At 48.1% G+C, this 20,915-nt stretch overlaps 6 protein-coding genes across 6 annotated transcripts; 3 read left to right on the forward strand and 3 right to left on the reverse strand.

The window, feature by feature from the left end:
• Nucleotides 1–3,252: 3,252 nt before the first annotated feature.
• Nucleotides 3,253–4,175, forward strand: LTR64_008449 (uncharacterized protein; the record flags this gene model as incomplete). The annotated part of the gene is made up of 2 exons (XM_064902762.1): nucleotides 3,253–3,303; nucleotides 3,348–4,175. The coding sequence occupies 2 exons, from the start codon at nucleotides 3,253–3,255 to the stop codon at nucleotides 4,173–4,175; spliced, it is 879 nt and encodes a 292-aa protein (XP_064750901.1).
• Nucleotides 4,176–4,436: 261 nt separating this feature from the next.
• Nucleotides 4,437–4,750, forward strand: LTR64_008450 (uncharacterized protein; the record flags this gene model as incomplete). The annotated part of the gene is made up of 2 exons (XM_064902763.1): nucleotides 4,437–4,541; nucleotides 4,595–4,750. 2 exons carry the CDS (start codon nucleotides 4,437–4,439, stop codon nucleotides 4,748–4,750), a joined length of 261 nt encoding a protein of 86 aa, XP_064750902.1.
• A 144-nt stretch (nucleotides 4,751–4,894) lies between these two features.
• LTR64_008451 (uncharacterized protein) lies at nucleotides 4,895–7,267 on the reverse strand (the record flags this gene model as incomplete). The annotated part of the gene is made up of 1 exon (XM_064902764.1): nucleotides 4,895–7,267. One exon carries the CDS (start codon nucleotides 7,265–7,267, stop codon nucleotides 4,895–4,897), a length of 2,373 nt encoding a protein of 790 aa, XP_064750903.1.
• A 499-nt stretch (nucleotides 7,268–7,766) lies between these two features.
• PDE1 (3',5'-cyclic-nucleotide phosphodiesterase pde1) lies at nucleotides 7,767–9,658 on the reverse strand (the record flags this gene model as incomplete). Its single annotated transcript, XM_064902765.1, has 2 exons — nucleotides 7,767–9,506; nucleotides 9,569–9,658. The coding sequence occupies 2 exons, from the start codon at nucleotides 9,656–9,658 to the stop codon at nucleotides 7,767–7,769; spliced, it is 1,830 nt and encodes a 609-aa protein (XP_064750904.1).
• A 693-nt stretch (nucleotides 9,659–10,351) lies between these two features.
• Nucleotides 10,352–11,948, reverse strand: ssh4 (the record flags this gene model as incomplete). The annotated part of the gene is made up of 3 exons (XM_064902766.1): nucleotides 10,352–11,130; nucleotides 11,178–11,483; nucleotides 11,537–11,948. 3 exons carry the CDS (start codon nucleotides 11,946–11,948, stop codon nucleotides 10,352–10,354), a joined length of 1,497 nt encoding a protein of 498 aa, XP_064750905.1.
• Nucleotides 11,949–17,175: 5,227 nt separating this feature from the next.
• LTR64_008454 (uncharacterized protein) lies at nucleotides 17,176–18,492 on the forward strand (the record flags this gene model as incomplete). The annotated part of the gene is made up of 1 exon (XM_064902767.1): nucleotides 17,176–18,492. The coding sequence occupies one exon, from the start codon at nucleotides 17,176–17,178 to the stop codon at nucleotides 18,490–18,492; it is 1,317 nt and encodes a 438-aa protein (XP_064750906.1).
• Between the last annotated feature and the right edge of the window lie 2,423 nt (nucleotides 18,493–20,915).

The raw sequence follows: 20,915 nt of genomic DNA on the forward strand, positions 1-20,915 counted from the left end.
CACAGCAAGGAAATAGTTAAGCAAGAAAGATTCCATGTTTGCAGGGTCCAGATCCATGATAGTGATCTTTGGCTGAGCACTAACTGGAAGCGAGCTTGCACTATTATACATGCAGTATGATCCATGCCTGGCACAATTCTGGCATGACGGAACCTGTTCGTCGCACTTTTGCACTCAGTGACCGGACACAGCGATCGTAAGCAAAAACTTGCCTTGATACGTCGACTTTTGCATATCATGCATCCGCGTCGTGACTTGAAGTGTGTTCTGCGCTTCTTGTAGTTTTGCACTCGACCATTGTCGTTGAAGGAGATGACCTGGAATCCTCCTTCAGTAGCTTTGGCCATTTCATATACGTCTATTCCAGATATTGGGAAGAGTGATCATCAACATCAGTGTATAACTCTCACGAAGAGGGAAGTGGGATCGGGACTATACACGACCCAGCGGAGCCTATTTCAAGTCTTGGAAGGTGGAGAAATCCTCGTTTTCCTTTTTCAGAAGTATGTGATGCGGCATGCTTGGTAAGCATGATTTTTGGGCTTCGTCCGCTGCAGACCAACGGCTGGGCTTATTGTACAGTATACAGCACGGAGAGAGGTCTGGTATCCACTTACTGGGCTCTCAGTCCAACCGTTCCGCCAAAAGCATAACCAAATAGCGTCTTTCAGCACACAAGGAGGGCCTTTGTCTCACCCACTGTCATCGTTCCGACTGCCATAACGGTGGCCACGAAGACATAACCGCCATAACTGCTACTTGACGACTTGACAATGACTCAGGACGAACTTCAACCACAACGGCATGTTTAGTACAACTATCTATCGTCCACGCTAGACTTTTAACACGTCCGGGTTTCCTTGTGTCCAAGCAGGTGTAATTGTTACTTTGCTAATCCGCCAAAGTTCTCCATCCCGCACAACGTCACGCCCGTATTGATCTTCAAACAACCAGTAGTCATGGTACACAGGACTCGGACCATGCCCTTTTCTGAAATGCTGGGCAAGAATACAAGCCGTCAGTTCCGCCTTGTCTGCGTTCACTTTGCACTGAATATTCGTGACCATGTGCGTTGTGTCCAGTGGTCGGCCAACTCTGCTCATCAGTGTTTCGACGACGTTGTCTTGACCTCTGATAATCGAATAGTTCATGCCGACTTCGTTGAGGAGCGTGGTTGGTATCCATGATAGCATCGCTGGTAAGGGAGGAGGCAGATAGCTCAGAACTACCTTCGTCGAGAGCGCAAACGAACCTGATCACTGCATCGATGGCGGCTTCTCTGTCTGTGAGGCTACCAGCACTCGCCATATCGATAGGTCGGAATAGCTTCGGTGTGCAGATCATCGATGGTTTGTGGTAGCGATCGATAGCGAAGAGTCTTTGGGCGGGTTTTGAAGGCACAATACAAGAGAGAGGCGGCAATCGATTTCCCGATCAGCCATTCATATTGTTGGTCAGAGACATTGTCTTGCCAATATATCTCCCGCAAATCCTCAAAGATCTAATACATCCCGGAACTCAACTCGTGACCTCAGCAGTGAATACTCTCATCGCGTCGAGTTGGTCTGCAGATGGACGGACATGCAAAGTAAGTCTCCTTGGCTGTAATAGGATCGTGTCGGACACATCGGACAAGTGTGGGAAAAGCCGAAAGCAGCATCTGAGCAGCCATATTTCAGTCAAGACCAATCAGAATAATAGCATGTGACTTTCAACGATCGTGTCTTCCGCGTTTCTCTTCTAATCTTACTCGAGTATGGTCATGCATGTTCAGGCAAAGATTCAGGTTACTGTCGATCCGGATATCTTGACTGGTTGAAACTCCACCTCCTCAATTGCCGAAACTTTCCCGTCATCTCTGATGGTTCATCCTCCATCACGACGGCTTCATGCTATCTCCGACTGGTAGTACCAGGATTTTGATATTACCTTCTTGCCAAGATGTTGTCTCCGGAAATTCGTGCCTCGAAGCTGAACTCATTGACATATTGCAGACTTCAAAGCGAGTGCTTGGTAATACTGTAAGACTATGCCCGACCAAACAGGAGATGATGATCAGGCCTCAACGTACCGTACCGTACCAGAGCCAGGAGGCCGATATCGTCTCTATCTTGGCGTAATCGGAAGCGAGTAATGTTGAGAGATAGCCCTTGCTGTCTGACATATTCAGGCAGAGGTGCGATCGTGCCCAACCAGCTTGTGAGACTTGTATCAATCGTGGCGAGATTGCAGACTGCAAATATGTTCCACGTGAACGTGACTCACGCCCGGTATTGTCACGATCAGACCTGCCGACTGCGTTCCAATCACGAATCAATCAACTCGAAAACCTTGTGCTTAGTCTTTTCAAAGCTCATCAAGAATCGCGAGGACAGCTAGACGCACTACCATCTTGTGTGACTAATGACCATGAAGACTTCCAAGACGATGCAGCCCGGCCAAACAGGAACCATGTTGTTGGATCTGATACCACGATTCACATCAATACTGAATATAAACAGTGCTCATCATACAATGAGGCACATCGGGCATTATTATTGAGCGAAGTCTGTCACATACGCGTTCGATGTTTGGTTGGCTAATTAGTTAGATTGATGAAGTCCGCCGTCATTTCCAAGAGCAGAATTATCGATACGAGGAGCAAAAGACGAGAATTTCCAATTTTTTTCGACGATATGACAGTCCTGGTCCCACTCTTCTGTTCGGATCCTCAAGAAACCAGAGTAGACAAGACTCACTATTGCAGCTACCCTCAAGGTATAGCTGCGATATCATGGTCAATAGATTCTTTGCTCACCAGTATCCGGCGATATGTATGTTTCAAGGCTCGAGAACGCGGCCCTCGCGGATCATAAAGATATACTTCGTGAACTCACTTATTACAAGCAGGTAATGCTTGCATTCTTCTCAATGTCATCTCCTAATCGTTCATAGTACGAAGCTTTCTGGAAGGACGAAGCGGAGACCTCAACAGCATGGATTGGCTCTCTGTTTGCTGTGTTGAGGGTCGCCACGATAGATGACATTCGTGAGGGTGATGCACCCCTGGAATTTGAAGGAAATTGTCAAGATCTTGGTACCTTGTTTCGAAATCGTCTCACAGATTGCTTGACTCTTGCAAATTACACAGTACCGCAGGAGTCTCTAATCGAAACCTTATGCTTTCATCTTTATGCAGAGTATGTATCCAGCAGAGATGCAAAGTCAGATATCTGGGTTCTGATCGGCGTGATCGTGAGACTAGCAATGAAGATGGGCTATTATCACCCGTCACGGCCGATCTCAAGTTTGACACCTTTGCAGGTATGATAAGATATCAAAACATTACATCTTCCTAACATTAACAGGCTGAGATGCGTCGCAGAACGTGGGCCCACATCAGGCAGGCCGATATCATGTTATCGTTTCAGCTCGGTCTGCCTTCCATGATCGGAATTCGTACACTTGATACACCTCCTCCCCGAGACGTTTACGATGACGAAAATTTTCACGAGGACATCACTGCAATTCCAGAAGCGCTCTCAGACTCTGAATCAACACAGATCTCGTACTTAATCGTGAAGAGCAAATTAGTATTTGCGTTCGCTCGGACGCTCGACGAGATTACTAGCCTAATGAGTTCGGGGAGAGTTTTCGAACTAGATCGTGAGCTTAAGCTTGTCTACGCCGATGTCTTTTCTCGTTACCAGCTAGGTCGACTATCTGGTCAAGTTCCTCTCGTACTTGTATCTGCTCGATTTGCTCTAGCGAGTATCCACCAAATATCCCTCTGTGTCCTTCACAGCAGATTTTTGAACAATCGGGACGATCGGTACTCATACTCGAGAAAGGCCTGTCTAAGCTCAGCTACGTCGATCCTGCGCTTTCAATATATTCGGAATGAAGACATCCCAATCGACTGTCACTCGAGAAGCATGACGAATCATCGGACATCACTCGCGATACATGATTACCTGCTCGCTGCGACGATTGTTTCCTCGGCATTGTCATCTCAACCTAACGACAAGCAAATTCAAGAGAGGATGATGGCAAACGATATCACATCTAGAGACGACACGATCCAGGCCCTCAGTCTCAGCGCTCGCATATTTGAACAGACGCAAGACCAGAGTATAGAAGCTTACAAAGCCGCTGACGTGCTCGAGATGCTGGTCAGAAAGTTCGGGGGAGTGTAAGATGCACGTGCACAGCATTTAAAATGTAGCTCAGCTCGTCAGAAAACGAGCACGTCAAGGTCTAGGAGTTTGGGCTTACATCCGCAGCAGTTACCACTACCAACTACGGATGCGCAGAATGAGTCTTATCTGGGACCTGTTCCAGGGTGGAACGCGGGCACCGCATCGGAGAATCACATAGGACATTGTCCAGGTCCTATCTCGTACACGACTCAGATCGATAGGTCAGACAGGGATGTGTTATCACAAGGTGGAGCACCGATGCCTTTACAGCTTTTCGATATCCTCTCGCAACCTCACCAGTCTCCTGGTGCTAATACCTTCACCGACGTGTGGATACATCCTGAATCTATGAATTCTTTGATGGTAAGTCAACCTTATACGCGTGTGCCGAAGATTCAGCTGACAGCTCTCTGCAGCAGGCTATGCTCGAAAGTAACGGCTCAAGCAGCACCACTTTCGGCTATGCAAACGACAATTCGTTCTCTCCCTCTGTACAGCTGGCCTTCACTGATCCAATGTCAGCTCTCTGGGATATGACGACGATAGGACAGAGTAGCCTTCACGTACGGTAAATGAATGTTTATCTATTCAAGACATAATACAATTCTACAAATCTTTATGACACTGTCTTTACAATCTTCGCAAACTGCGTCTGGCATCTTCTGTCGCGCGTCTATCGCGTAGCAAGCATAAACCTTCTCCCGTCATATGATATCCTAATCAGCACTGTACCGCCTCTCGACACCAGGATTGACATAGCTATGCTGCTTAATCCAGGCAGAGACATGTCTCTCTCTCGACACGTAGCACACATCAGAGTCGCCATCACCAGAACCTCTTTCCATACCCATTGAAGTGTCACTTGGACTAGGCAATCCGCATTCTGCCACAACAAGCAATTCTCCAGAAGCGCCAGGAATCCAGGAGAATCTCGAAGCCTCAGTCTCGTTACCGGAACTCGTGGTTTCTTCTCCTCCAACACCGAAACCATCGATACTCATTTTGGCTGATGAAGTTGTTGGGAAGCGCTGAGGGAGACCATCGTTACAAACTGAGCCTTCAATTCCAAAGACACGACGGAAGCTATACTGAGAATCCATTGTCATTCTCGAAGACGACGCCCGAGAATCTGTTCGTGACACCGAGGATGGGCTGCCGGTCTGTCTTCTCATCTGGTTAGTTGTGACGCGCGCATTGGTAGCCAATATTTCACAGAAGCTTAGCCTTCCAGAAGAGCTAGTCGGGAATCGCCGAGGAAGGTCGCCTGTGGCAGAGCGCGTAATCGTAGGTCTGCTTGAGGTTGAATTAGCCTGAGATTTGGGTATTGGAGAAGATGGATCATGTTCCTCAATGACAGAATTCAGGGTTGGACAAGATGACTGGCTCGAGGAAGCCGAGCCGACCACAGTTGAACCTGTTATTGACGGAGGAGACAGAGTCGATTCATTGCTGGCCACAGATTCGGTTCTCTGCTTACCCAGTACAGCTGAGCTATTACATGTTTGTGGTCCAGGCGCTTCCGGTATCACGTCTACTCGAGTGCAGACTTTTTTGACTTCAAAGCAGTCAGCAGATCGCATCCAGGTAAGGGGTCCAGCACTTCCAGCCGGTTGACTTCCAAACATGCTGATGTAGCCAGTCCCCATGATCTTGTGAGCTGTCTTCAACGCTAGCTGATCCATGTATTGATGTTTACGATTTGATTGAATAGCCGGCTTGTGGAAGAGTGACAGCAACACTTTGGCGATCTCGGCGCAGTACCACGATTTTTGAGCGAAGCAGAGTTTCATGACAGCCTTCCGAACCGCCTTCTTGAGATCGCTGACAAAGGTAGGGGACGATAGAGGCGGTATGTCGTGTATCCTCGCAGCAATCATGTGGCTGAAAGTGACGAAAAGTTCTGGAAGCAGAACATCAGGCTTGAATATCGAGGAAGAGTTTCTGAAGGCTGCCAGTGAACTCAACGTAGCAATGCGCGGCTTGTCAATCCAAGCTGACATGATGTGGCATGCCAACAACCTCGGCAGAATGAAGTCGTGGAATGTATCGGCAGGAACATGATTTACGTGCAGCTTGAAGTGTTCAAAAGTGCTGTGCAGAGCAGCAGACTCGAGTATATATGAACACCCAACGAGCAGTTGCAGTAACAAAGTGGTCTCTTCTTCATATTCCTGAATTTCGCGTGTCAATGTCTGTAGTTGAACTTCGAAGCAATGAAAGACTGCTGGCGGAGGTTGAGCTTTTTCCAACTCACCATATGCACGATAAGTCCCGGTAAGGCACAAGAACATCAACGGACTGGGTAGAGCTTCGGTGACAACGACTTCAACGTCTGCCCACAAAGACTCTACTATGTTCCCAGAAGGTGTGGTCCAGATTGATATCAGGTCGTCAGGCTTGGATCCACCGCCATAGATGCGATTGTAATTTGCCTTGGCCCAGATAATACTCGACGTTGAGACAGTCTTATCGTGGGTCATCTCATCAATCAGTCCTTGCAGAATCCCTGAAGCTTGAGGCCAGCACTTCAAGAACATGAGAAAGCAAGCACCGAGCATCTTTCTTTGATGGAAGATCGCGGTCGTACAGCAGGCCTCGTCACAATACTGTGGTTCCCACGACGAATTTGGCAGAGCTGTAGTTTTGGCTGTTGGTACGTCTTGATCGACCTGTAGAACTTCGGTAAGCTGCAACAGCATGGATGATATGTCATTTTGTTCGTGGTCTTCACTCAATGGTACTTCAGGGACAAGCAGAGGTGGACGCACCAAAGGCTGTCTTGCTGAAAGAGCCGACTTCCTACCAGGAACCGCTTTCCTTTTCAGACCCCATGCTGTCATCTGACCATTAAGCTGAGGCATTGATGGATGAAAATCGTCCTCTATTTTGAGAAACTCGTGTATGGCTTCTCGTGTCATTCCCGCTTTATGGAAGTCTTCTATCCTCTTCCTGTATGAATTCCATTCCCCTTCACTGATTCTCCGACTCCACCTGGAGCCATTAGGTGCACATGAGATAGCTTGGAACGGTCTTACGGATGTGTCCAGCATGCCCGAAGGACCAGATGTGCGTCCGCTTCGAAAAGCCATTGGATCAAGCCAGACCTGCTGCACTATGTGGCCATGTCTTGTTGGCCTCCTATGCTGCACGGGTGTAGTAAGACCTCGCTAGGCGTGAAGAAAGTTTGGCTTTCTTATGGTTCTCCTGGGCATGAGCATAGTAATATCAGATTGTTAAGACGCGATGTGAAGCGCCAGGCAGACATAGGGAACTTGTGCTAATGATTTCTCCTTTGAGGAAAACTCCTCCACTCGAGTGCAGAAATGACATGAACTCCAGGCTTGGCGGCTTGTATTTGGACCTTTTGGCGGATGACGTCAAGCTCACGAGTTTCGTGCTTGGCCTGAGGAGATGCAATTGCTGGGTCTTGCATTCAACGTGGGTGTAGTGACGGCTACTTCCCAGCTCTCAGAGTCTGTCTGCCTTGTCAATGTGACTGGAAGTCCGTCCAGGAAACGTGAGCCATCCCATTCGGCATTGGACGAAAAGATATTGTGATTCTCTCTCCTAGTTCTCAATGACCTGTATTCACACCCATATACTCTCTCCGAATTCAGTGGTATGGAATCCACACTGCAACCCAATTTCGTCGGCCCTTTCAGCCAATTGCTCGAGGATGATCTCTCCAGGTCCAGGTCCATCAGTAAGCGTGTCTTTGACATGAATGATATGCACTGTGAGGTTGGAAAGAGAGTCGTGGGGTTTCTCGAAGGCATTACTGTCCTCCGCTATAGCAGATTGGTGTAGAGCAGCATTGAGAGAATGACTGGCAGGACGAGTGGAATTTGTAGGTGAGGCTGCGGTCAAAGGCTGTGAATGGGACAGAGAGCCCGTGCGGATGCGTGGAGGCCCGCTAGGACTGTGTCCAGAAAAGTGGACGTGTTTCGTGGCTTGAGGTATTCGTGAAGGCGACTGAGCGCGAAGAGCCATGGGACTGACGTCGCCTGCAATAGCTGAGGTTGAAGTTGATGTTTTTCTACGACTGGAAGACGATCGAGTACCGACGTAGCCAGTAGTTGAGGGACTTTGTGGTATGTCAGGCTCGACAGACCCGTTGACTCGTTTGCGCTTCTTTGTTACTTCCGCCGGCCCGAGGGAATCCGTCGCTCGTCTTTGCTCAGCACCAGAAGTGAACATCGGCACTCTCGTCAAGGCTTTGGCGGCCTTGCACTCGGCCACTTCTCTTGCTAGAAATAGCAGCTCTTGTATAAGGTGACGAGGACAAAGATGTCCATACAAGTCGCTGTCTCTCACTGAGTCCTCGTACGAGCATTCGATGAAGATTGCCTTCAGAGTACCGTTTGCAACTTTCGACGCTGCCGTTCTCCACACCTTGTAATTTTGAGGTGAGGAGCTCACAGCATCAGGTTCAATGTCGCCAAAGATTAGCACTTCGTTGTTTGTTTCTTCGTTGAGAATAAAGAATGCTGAACTCTTCACAGGCTCAAAGTTGTCTGCCTCTAGTACGCCCAAGTTAGGTGTATGCAAGGTCGGATACGCCGGTGTTGTCGGTACAGATGGCAGATGTGCCAATGCGGAACTCTGTGAAGCATGTCCGTGTACTGCTGCGAAGTAAGATTCATGGTCAGAAATGCGTGATAAACGTCGCTGAGGAAAAGCATAAGCATCATGCCACCCAATCGACTCACTACGATGATGGGGCGAGACGGGCTTCGCCTTGCACTTGCCATGAGTGACGCCCATGCACAAGGTCGCAAGATTCTCACAGATACGCACGTAGCCACGTGCATCACCAGACCCCAAGCGATTATTTCCACCCTCTTTCAAGCGTCTGTAAGTCACGAAACCGACACCACTACCTTCGTCGGACAGATTTGGCCAGATTGAGTCGTTGAAGATATGGGACTTAATCGCTTCGATGGTTGAGTCCAGCGCGAGGATTGTTTTGGCTTCTCTTCCATACTCAAGTGCCGGTGTATTCACGCCCATTGCAGACAGGTGATCGAGATGTGGATGTGTGATGAGGAAAGCATGCATCAGCTCTCTGAAGATATGCAGGGCGTTCGCCCTCGCGGATATTCCAGGACATCTGACGCCAGCAAACGGGCCTTCTGCGATGACTTGTGAGAACCCAGGCGGTGGTCGCTCTTTTGAGAACAGAGGCATATGTTGCTGCAGGATGCGCACAATGCTCGCAAGGTGTACGCCTGCATCCACAGCAATTACGGAACCCTTCCTCCATTCCGACTGAGGTGCGCGTACGAGCAAACCAGAAACATTGTCTTCGCGAGGTCCACCGCTTGCGCCCTGTTTAGCAGTGTTAGCAAACCTGTCGCAGAAGAAAGCCTTTTTGAGATGGAACGGCTCACCAAAACTATGACCTGAAAACTCGCACCCTCTTTATTGCCATGGACCCGGCTGGAGAGACCAGACTCTCCATCTGTTGCATTTCTACGCATTGATACCTCGATATTTGTTGCTGCAGGCTGCCGACGCGATGTCCACAAGTTTGTCCTTTGAGATGGACTGTTTCGGCAATTGTCTCGGGTAGCTACCTTGGTGGAATGAGCATACAGCTAATCATTTCCTGTTCCTTCTCTACTTTTCCGAAGTCGTCGACATTGAAAGAGCAAATGATGGGCTCAGATATAGGAATCGTGGTGATGGTGGTACTGACAGAGTCGCGCGTTTGAAGCCAGGGAGAGCTATGCTACGACTCAGAAGCCGTAAGACACGTAAGACATAGGTAAACGGAAGAATGCAGTGCCAGTGCTGTGCAATGTGCCCCGAGCTCAGACAGCATAGCACAGTTGCGCAGCCATGGACAGTGGCAGGCACGACACAGCTTCCAAGGTCTAAATTCACCACCGCAAACAGCTGCGTTTCTTCGTTGGGCAGGAGCATTCACCCTGGTCGCGTGCGTCATTCGGTGGTTCCTCCAGCGGCAGTCACCATCATTGGTGCTTACCTCGCTTAGGTTATCGGCCAGGAAGAACGAGGTGGAGAGATTCAAGTACGACCTAGGGCCTAGAACACATGCCGAAGACGAAAACACTAGGCTTAAGTGAGGCACGTCCAATGCCGAACTTATTGAACAATGGTAATCATACATAATGATATTTCCTCGTAAATTTTGGGTATCTTCATATAGGTCATGACTGGTAGTTGGCTGTTCCTCCCCCAACAGCAGCATCATAAGTTGGGATAGGTGGTGACTCGTCCCCGTCTCCTACAAGTAGTCTCCGTCTCTCCCTCTCCTCACTATCCTCCGTACTACTTCGCGGACTTGCTCCTGGACTTGTGTACTCAGGCGGCGGAATGATTTGTTGACCCGCGGGAGTGTTCTCGATGGGTTGGTGTTGCACATCGCCAATCATGCTTGCTTCGCTCTGACTCAAATCCTGCGACGAGCCAAATTGTGCGAGGGATGCTAGGGAGATGTCTGTCGGTGAGCGTACCGGGCCAGAATTTCCCGTTGGCAAACCCAATCTTGCTAGACCGCTTCGTGTTCGTGAGTGACCAGGTTGGTATTCAGGTTGCCGTACGCCGTCGCGGCCGCTTTCGAGAAGGATGCTGCCTTGCTCACTACCATATGGTGGTGGAGGTGCTAGACTGCCAGTCATTGGGGCAAGCCCCCACTTCTTCACATTTGCTTCAATGAAGACGAAGCCCATCTGGCCGAAATTCACGTGCACAGTACATGGACCATTAGCACCGACTGTTGGGAAGAAATTCTGTGATTTTAGATTGTGAGCGACTTCTTCCAGTTTCTTGCCGTTTCTGGTGAAGAAGATACTGCCTGTTCGTGGTCGGTACCCAATTCCAATCACATCTCCCTGCACGTATTCAGGACCATATGAAGTACCGGAGAACGGCTGGTTGTAACGTCTCAGCCCATTCGACAGGTATGCAATCGATGTTTTGTGAAAGCCTAAAGTGGTCAGTGAATTGACTGAACTTGTCCATGTATTGACATACCTGGTAGTCTGAATAGAGGATATGGCTTTGTAGTCAGACCAATACTGATAGTACTTGTCTCTGGTTTGTCATAGACTTTTGCTTCCCAATAATATACTTCGTTCTGCTTAGGTATCGGCAAGTTGCTCTGTACACTGCATTCTGCGTCGAAAAATTCTATCTCAGTCCGCGCTTCAACAAAACAATTTGCGATCTCGAGCTCAGGTTCGAACTCCCATGCTGAAACTCCCTTCTCTTGTATCGCCAGAAACTGTGATAAGGATATATCTGTAGGTGTGGTCTCGGGAGGATTGGCTGAAATAAAAGCTGCGTTGATTAGCACTCTGTTTGTGACTGCGACACATTGTAGTATGGCTCACCTTTAGCTCTGACATATTCTGCTCGCTGCATATCATCCATACTCTCCAGCGCCTCCGCCTCTTCCCTGATAAAAGCTTGCTCGTCATCGAATTCTCCAGGTCGGCCTATCCGGTCTAGAATGATGCGACCTCGAGAAGTATACTTGAAGAAGAAAAAGATGGCCAACACAAGCACGGCGATCCCAGCCGAGCCAAATGCAGACAAGAGGCCAATAAGGATACCTCTTCCAGTCGATCCGCCATCGTTAATATTGATCACTATCGAGGTCGCTGCTCCATTGTTCTGAGATGGAAATTGTTGGTGACCTCTTACGAAAGTCGGAGGTGTCTGAATATCATGTTGTAGCGAGGTCGGTGAAGGATGATAGGACGTGGCAAAGGTGGTTTGTTGAAGTCTGTCTCTGAAGCGCATCGCTTGTGTTGCTCTGTAGTGTGCCGGCGAGGTATATAGGAAGAGCAGGAAGTAAGGAATTGATGTCACTGTCGTTGTCGCAGAAACGACTCGAGACACGAAGGAAGCGGTGACTCTTTCTCCCTGGTGACGATGAAATTCGGTGGGGAACGGCTTTAGCACATCATCTTGAAGCTTGTAGTATTAGAGTATCTCCAGGATACAGATGTCACACGAGCTGTCGAATGTATGTTCCTGAATCGTGACATGAGTAAGGTGATGGGGCACCGGGGCTGGCCCGGCTGCGTCCCAAACTGGTGGCGGCTTCTCGGGCTACACGAATGGAGCTGCGACGGCCATTCTTACCCAATGATGGTTCACGAAGAATGGCGAGACCTTCTAGAGCACGCCTAATGCGATGATTTCATCGCTCGGGCAGGGTAAGATTGTGCAGCCTTGATTCAGCTGTAGAAGACCGTTGGTATGGGATGTTCAGCGGCAACTTGTTTGCGTGCAGCAGCAGCCTTGAATAAAACGACCTCAAAAACATCGCGTTCTTTGCATTCATGATTAGTACACACCATGCCCATGGTCACTCTAGCAGCATACAAAGTTTACCAGCGTACGGTAGAGCCTGGCATAGCCCTTCGCCCTACAGACGGGTTCCTAAGGCCTGCTTTCAGTATGCAGTGTTGGTGCCATACTCGTCTGGGACCATGCAGACCGCATCAGTACTTTGCATCGATGATACGACGACTAGTAGGTTTGCTCAGAGGTAATTTGTTTACACTGATAGCAAAAACGCGATAGTACCTCGTTGTCAATTTATTCTACTCAATGGGATGTGATTATGCTCTCGCACCGTGAACTCTATCCTAGCTCGTTGAGACCTGCGCGATACGCTAGGTATATTACCATGTCTTTCCACCTGAGGATGATTGCCATATAACAACCATGTCTTCGCAACCTACGACCAGTCTCCTAAAAAAGCCCGAGCCTCATGACTGTGACATGGCAGTCACACTTTCTGGACCCTGCACTACGGATGAAACCCGTTCAGGTGATATTGGCTGGGACTTATTAGATGACTACATACCTATTTGTTGGAGATCGGCGGCAGACACGGTTGCTACAGATGCTGGTGGCTACAAACCGCAGAAGAATACTGTGCGATGGCTCGAAGACATTCCCTACGATGTCAGATACCTGATCTACCAACATGTGTTCCGCACAATATCAGTGAATACGCATTTCCGTAAATCATGCACAAACTTACGCAGCCAGCCAGACGATTGCAGACTGACTCGGATGACCTGGCTCAATCTCCCTCTGACCAACAGGCGAGTCTACAGCGAAACCATGCGCGTCTTCCTTCAAGAAGCAGATTTCAATTGCTTCAACGACTGTCCGTGTTGGCGTATTATCTCCAGGTCTCAACGTTATAAATCGATCGAAGAGGGTTGGAATGCCGTAGCTCGTCCTAGAGCTGGTGTCCGTCACGTCACAATCTCACTCTATCCTCGCCGAGGGTTGGACCTGAGGAATCTGATGCCCTTTCCATACTTCATGCACAGCACGCTTCAGAGCATATCACTTAGTCATCCACTTTGCCAAAGCCCGTTTGGGCTCAATTACAAAGCAAACTGGCTGCTTCGACATGGTTGCAAACATGCTCGAAGATGGGTTTTCACCCTGCTACCGACTGACGGGCTTAAAAGTGACAGATACATCACTTATACACCGCGTTCCTGTCGTGTCAAAATCGACTTGGACGACCTCACCATAATCGAGATCACGGGCATCCTCACGAACGACATCATCGACGTTATGAGACAGTTCATGCAAACCGAGCTCTTTTCCAACAAGACCTGCTTCATTGTCAACCGGGTCTTTCCATGGCTTCATGATCAAATTCTCATCTCTCACGTGGACCTGGCGGGAGCACGATATCATAGTGCTCGGCACGATTTGAGATCTAAACTTGTCTGGTCGCACGTGAGATATCTGCTGGTCGAGCCAAACAAGGACCTTATCCGCAGGTTCAGTCGACCCGTACCTAGGCCAACAGAGGAGTATGCCTTGTTTCAGAAAGATATGAGATTTACTTGGTTCGAGCCAGCCTTGCAACGCGAGAATTTCACGTGCGAGCTCATATGTGGTGCGGGACTGCTCATTACGATCATGTTCCTATGTTTGGACTTATGAGTGCTTTAGCTAGACATTTTAGCTCTCCAACCTTTTACCAATCTTACAGCATACCTCGATCCCCATGGACACCGCCAAATTACGCATGCTCTTCGTCCCCCACTGCGATCCTCGGATTTGCATGCCCGACTGGGCTTCTTTCTTGCAATTTCTTTCTTCTCGTCCGCCAAACCTTCAGAACGAAGTCTAGTCGATTTCTGCAACGCTTCCAGTTCGCAAATCCCTGAGCTTCGTGGCTAGACCGTATTGTTCAAGCTCACTGCTTGGAATTGTGGTTATAGCAGTGGCGATATTAGATGACTCGGTTCCACGGACGATAGGGAAATGTGAGTTTGGTTCCACGACAGCCGCCGAAAACTCCTGGAAATCGACCGGGACTTCGTTGCTATATGTGTGGCAAAGTATACACTCTCTATCAGAGGTAGACCACCACGGCAGGTACTGTCAAATCATCCGAGGCCATTGCAACCTGAATACTAATCTTGCTTCTGGCACAGGTTGTAAGTCATCGGACGAGCAGGTGTGTCGTGTAGGTTATACCGACAAGAATGGTATCAGTCAAGCTTTTCATCAGCAGGAAAGAGCGCTTCAACAAAGTAGGCATTTAAGATTACTGTTTTTACTGACTTGTTGGGCGAGCAAGTTGTACATTCCTGCAATGTCAGCAGCGAAAGACTGAATATTGGAGTCATAGCAAAGACCACTCCTTCCGATCATTGTGATAGTCTAGAAAACCCAAAGCACAAGTACTCATTCTATCCAACAATAGTCGCAAGACCTGTCAGGGAGGAATGTAGTATTTTCGGAATAGACAACTATGTAACAACAACCTAGCGGCTTGTAGATACACCTTCCTCGTCGCTCGCAACACTGATCGTAAATCATTCTCAGGGACAAGACAAGCTGTCGTCATACCAATATAACCTCATCCAATAATGTCGCTTGGGCTCAGCGAGGAGGGACACTTCTCGGTACCGATCGACGGTGTGATTTGTACCAGATGCTTTGACGTAAAAACCATGATTGTTGTCAGTGGCCTTTTACGACCTAATTTGGGCAAAAAGGAGCATTCGAATAAGAGCTCAGCGCGTTCGAGCCACCAGCAGTCGAGATGCATTCACCGAGCCTTAGACTGTTCACGCCCTGCACACATGCTTCCAGGGTGTAATATCCTGCACAAGCTTGAGGCGACCATGCTCTCAACTGCTGGAATTGCCCACCATTTGTTGTGAGTTTGAGTGATTGGAAGCCTGAGGTGTATGCGCAAGTATTGTCGTACACATTTCGAGACCAAGAGTTGCCTGTACAATCGCCATTCTCGTACATCTCGACAATGTAGGCTTGAGTGCTAACACAAAGGCTTGCTCCAAGAACGATAAAAGATATAAGGTTCTTCATGTTGGCTTCTTGACTATCAATGGTTCAGGAGTATTGAATTAATGGTAAGAGAGATGAAACAGTTTCGTTTGTTTTCGAATTCAACTTTTTGACTTGCGACTTTTCTAGGAATGGGAGGACGCTGGTTCTTATACGCACGAGCATTCTCATACTATATCTCGGGCTCATTCCCAGCACATATTGCACCTGACTCGATGGCCTCATCATCTTCGTTGGAAACTCTTCAGCCACATGATTAAGTTCAGCTTTAGTCCCCTTATACGCCTAGCTCAGATGCCATAGATCTCCGCCCTGCCTTGGCTAGTGGATTAGGTATCCGTTTTAATCTTGGCCTAACCTTCGTTCATGTACGTGTTGTACTGTCGACATGGCTGGTCATGTCCATGTTCGTTCGTCACCCACCAGCAGATCTAGTGAGCATATCTCAAGATATTTGCGAATTCTCGCACTGTTTGTTTAGAGGTTATGTGCGCGTAGTAGCGGTTGCAGAATCATACAGACAGGCAATTCGTCTCTCAATATTGCACAGAGATGACTTTGTGATATCAAACAAGACCGAGCCTGGTACATCATCAGCTTGGTTGTCAGGTCAGAGCTTGTGCGGACAATGGCCGACCACGACAGTTCCTCGAGCAAGACTTCGATACGATAGTTGGCAACGACAGGCGATTGGAAGATGGTGCATACTATTCAGCACCGCTCATGAATATGTGTGCCTGTTGATGCAGCCAGCTGGATAGAGATGCATTGCGACAACTCGGAAAGAGTTATGATCAACGGGACTTGAAAAGAGTGTTCCTTGGTTGTAGATCGTGTAGGCCGGCAGCCGTGCCAAGACCATGACAAGGTGGACGCATTGGCGTGTGGATGCAAAATGTTTTCCACAGCTTGAGAGCTTTGCCCAAGTTGCTATATCTTAGGCGAGAAGAAGAAGCACACCTTGCAACCACTGGTGAAGTGATACTAAGCAACGTGTGAGGCAGACACTTGACATTACTTCACTTCTAGAGACGGTCTTGCACAGTCACTCTTCTAGTCAGACGTCGATGCGGACCTCGACAGGCCCGTAGAGGTCACAACATCTGTCGAGGTCGCAGGCTCAGTCCGGCTCAAGGCCTTGTCACTCTCTTTGAAGGGGAGGTGGCACATATCGATGACGAAAGCCGATCGTGTCGGCAGACACTCTCTCGCTTCACCTGCACTTTACGTCACAAACAAAAGCTCAGATGTCGTCCTATATTCAGGCAATGCTTCGCTGCATCCTGTATCGCGGGAATACTTGCTGTAGAGAATCAATTTAAATTTGACGCAACATGGATTTCCCTGCAGGCTTTTGCGCCCTGCTTCGACAAATCTTATGCGCTTTTGCTCTCCTCGAGAAAACTCTTGATTGCTGAGGGGTTATGAGCACTTCTCCGAAAATTAGTGCATCATGTCGAACGTCTACATTGTCGCACGACAGTGATCTCAGTTGTTGTGCCATACCACTACGGCCTATAGGTTTAGACCAGCCAGCGACCTTGTTGCTGACAAAGCTATAGTTCTTGGAACTCCGTTCTTTAGTATCCTCTTGCTAAACAGTATTCAGGCTGTAGGGGCAGAGTCTACACGCTGCCTTTGAAGCAACCACTGCTTTCAAATCAAGATGAGTGGAATCGAAGTCAAGGGTTCCCCTTTTGCCTCGATCATATCTCAACAGATTCCGGATTTCAGCAGCTACGAAGACCTCTACAAGCATTTTCATCGCAATCCTGAGATCTCTACTCTCGAGACTAAGACCTCAGCCAAGATTCTAGAGGTTCTCCAGTCGTTGAACTCGCAATACGGCTCACCAATCGAACTCAAACACCCAATTGGTGGCACTGGCTTGATTGGTATTCATCGCAATGGGACGGGCAAGACCTTACTGCTTCGTGCTGATTTCGACGGACTGGGCTTGCAAGAGAAGACTGGTCTAGATTATGCCAGTACGGCCCGCCAGTTCGATTCGCATCTCGATAACGTTGAGAAACCAACTATGCATGCTTGCGGACATGACTTCCACATCACTTCCATGCTTGCTGCTATTGAGACTTTCCTCAAGGCCAAGGATAGCTGGTCCGGAACATTGATCTACCTCTTCCAGCCAGCTGAAGAGCGCGGCTGTGGTGCACAGATGATGCTCGATGATGGCTTGTACGATCGAGCGAAGCACGCCTGTCCAGAACCAGATATCGTGTTAGGACAGCACGTCATGGCCCTCAAGACAGGAACTGTACATACGCAGACTGGCCCGACTATGTCAGCTGCTGATAGCTACCGGATCACCATCTATGGTCGTGGGGGGCATGGCTCTATGCCTCATTACACGATTGATCCTGTTGTGATAGCATCCCATATTGTCGTCAGGCTACAGACTCTTGTCTCACGCGAAGTCCCACCAGACGAGACCGCTGTCGTCACAGTAGGCAGCTTCCATGCAGGTCATACCGTGAACGTCATCTCCGACGATGCTATTCTTCAAGTCAACATCCGCAGCTTCAGTGAGACCTGGCGAAAAGTCCTGCTCGACGGCTTACATCGCATCGTCGATGCAGAATGCACAGCTGGTCGTAGCCCGAAACCTGCTAAATTCGAGAAATTGAATCAGTTTCCACTCACCGAGAACGACGCTGATGTGACAGCTCAAGTCAACGACTCGTTCATCTCGTATTTTGGCAAGGACAGAGTTGACACGAACATGGCTGCACAATTGGGTAGTGAAGACTTCAGCTGGCTTGCGCGCCGAATCGACAAGCCTTATATGTTCTGGTTCTTTGGTGGGACGGATGCAGAGGTGTGGGATAAACACGAGAAGGAGGGGATATTGAATGAGATTCCAGCGAATCATAGCCCTTATTTTGCACCAGTCATCCAGCCGACTTTGAGGGTGGGAGTAGAAGCTATGGTTGTCGCGGCGTTGACTTTCGTGGGAAAGAACTAAGGCTGGCACCACACTACCATCACGTGCTGCCCGACTAGTCTTATCATGCGCGAAATGGTTCCATCCGAGCAATTGTCGCACCCACTGCCTTGCAGCGAACTCAAAGTTGAGGCTGAACGGTTGTGCAGGAAGTAACATGCCGCCTATCGACCGACAGACCGCCGGCATAAGTCTCTTGAAAACTTGACATGTAGCGGATGAGTGATACAGTTTGAGGGTTTGCGCCACTACCAGCTGAAAGGCTTCCCGATCCAGCAGTAGAAGTGACTGCAGTGCAACTTTCTACGATGCTTCGTTCCGCTTAATATGCAGTTGTCGGTTTGTTGAATACCGTGCCTTCTCAGTTATGGCTATGACATCGAATTCGGTTGTCTCGTCATGTACTGGATATCACGAGTGAAGGCAGAAGCGTCGTTCAATTGTTGGTCAAAAGGGGAATATTGTAGAACGCTCAAATCACCTTTTGACAACGATTTACACGCAGCCAAACGAAAGATGTGTTTTCGTTGCAGAGCCAATACATACGCTGCTGCGAACAATGTTAGTGTACTTGTCGATAATGTCGTTAGTATGATCATCTTGCCTCAGCCCATGCATCGGAGATGGATGTCTCAATACCTGCCCTCCATTCCTCAGATCTCCGTGAAGAGAGCTGTAAGTCGAGATTTCTCGTGGTACTACTGCTCGACAGGTTCATTGAAGTGCGATGTCGCGTGGAATCGATCACTTATCATCTGCACCCTATGTACCATCTATCTTATCAACGATGGAATCAAGGGCAATAGGACTGTATTCGAAGAATTTGCACAGACCTCAACGCAGAGACCTGGAAAAGCCCTGTGCATGTAAAAGGTTATCGTTTGGTTCTATGTACTATCTTACCTGTTGCAACTCAAGTCAGCCTCAGACTCTGATATAATACTCGCGACCACTTTCTTGTTTTGTTTTTTGATTTTGATAGACTCGTCCAAATCACAGATTTTATGCAAATTCCTCCTGGGCGAACCGTGTATCGCCTTCCTCGCCTAACCGAACGTAGGATCTCGTGTATTGCCTGTACAGGGAATACTTGTCCTAATGAGTTCTTCGGCGAGGTTTGGTCGCTTCCATGCGTCTTCCGAATAGTTGTGAATTACTTTCTTTTGAATGATGTAAGATTCCTTTTCAGCGGTTTTCTTTGATTACACACCGGTTGTTTGAAGTTCGCAGTCTCATTCGAAGACCTTCTCTTCTCAGTGTACTTGTATCAGGATTTGAGTGTTTTCGAGGACGACCGGAACCCCGTGGGTGCTTCGACCACAAAATTAGAGGCTGAACCTGTGTAATGGTGTAGTGTTAAGAAAACTTCGATTGCAACTCGTCTGGCTGGTAATGGTACTCGAAGAAGGCAATCTCCAGCCCACATCGAGTGACCATAAACATTTTTGAGTTTACGTTTGTATTCGTAGAACACAAGGTATTTTGTAGTTTTTTGCATCATGGTAGAGTTGTATCACGTCTTCCCCATCGAATCTGGAATTAACCATATCATGGGAAAGTGGCTTTGCATTCGCCGGAGCATCCAAAATTTCAATCTGGTTCTCGCCGTGATATGTCATAGATACACAACCTCTGAAATGGGGTATCTCCTCCTCATCCAGATTGGTTAGATCGTTGTGATATTCAAAAAATGCAATATCCAGACCTCGTTGTGCAATAATGTAGCATTTACAGATACCGGCCTTAGTACCTTGATTGTGCAAGGTTTCAGTGAAGGATATCAGGCTTTGTTTCACGGCGCTTGCCATGTTATCCCCTTGAACTCTTTTCACTTCGTAGATCGCATGTAGTAGGCAGGTTCCGTCTTGGTTTACTTTATCGATCGTGAGGTCTGGTCTTTTATTTGTAAAAGGATCCGATTTTTCTGGTGTAATAATCCAACAAGTGTCTTGGAACACTTGTTTTGCAATTGTACAAGCAAATGCACCAGCTTGCCATTCAAGAAAAGCCTTTTTCCGAACCTCAATCTCTAACGGTTGTCCAGTATATGGATTAATTTTCTTTTCTTTTCTGAGAACGGTGACTTGTGTTTGCATCTTATCAATCGTAAGTTTAACATTTGGCATTTCCATGTATTTTGGAGAATTTGCCTTTTCCATTTTTTCTTGATAGAGGTCATTTTTGTGATAGGTAGATATGGTTTGTTTGTTTGATTGTATGATTGAAGTTTAAAAATTTTTGTAGATTTGATGGTTGTATGTAAAGAACTCTTCAAGGAGATTTCGAAGTGCTCTCGTCCTACTCTTTCAATTTCATGACGACGTGTAGTTTTGTTATCCTAAGCTCCAATTATAGACGCAATTCGATACAAATTGCAGTTTAGCTCCTCGACCCTAGAGCACTGCAACATTCTGACAGTCGATTGAGGTAAAAGTCGTTTGTGT

The sequence above is a fragment of the Lithohypha guttulata genome (assembly GCF_036872675.1).
Source record: "Lithohypha guttulata strain CCFEE 5908 chromosome Unknown scaffold_9, whole genome shotgun sequence".
NCBI lineage: Eukaryota > Fungi > Ascomycota > Eurotiomycetes > Chaetothyriales > Trichomeriaceae > Lithohypha > Lithohypha guttulata.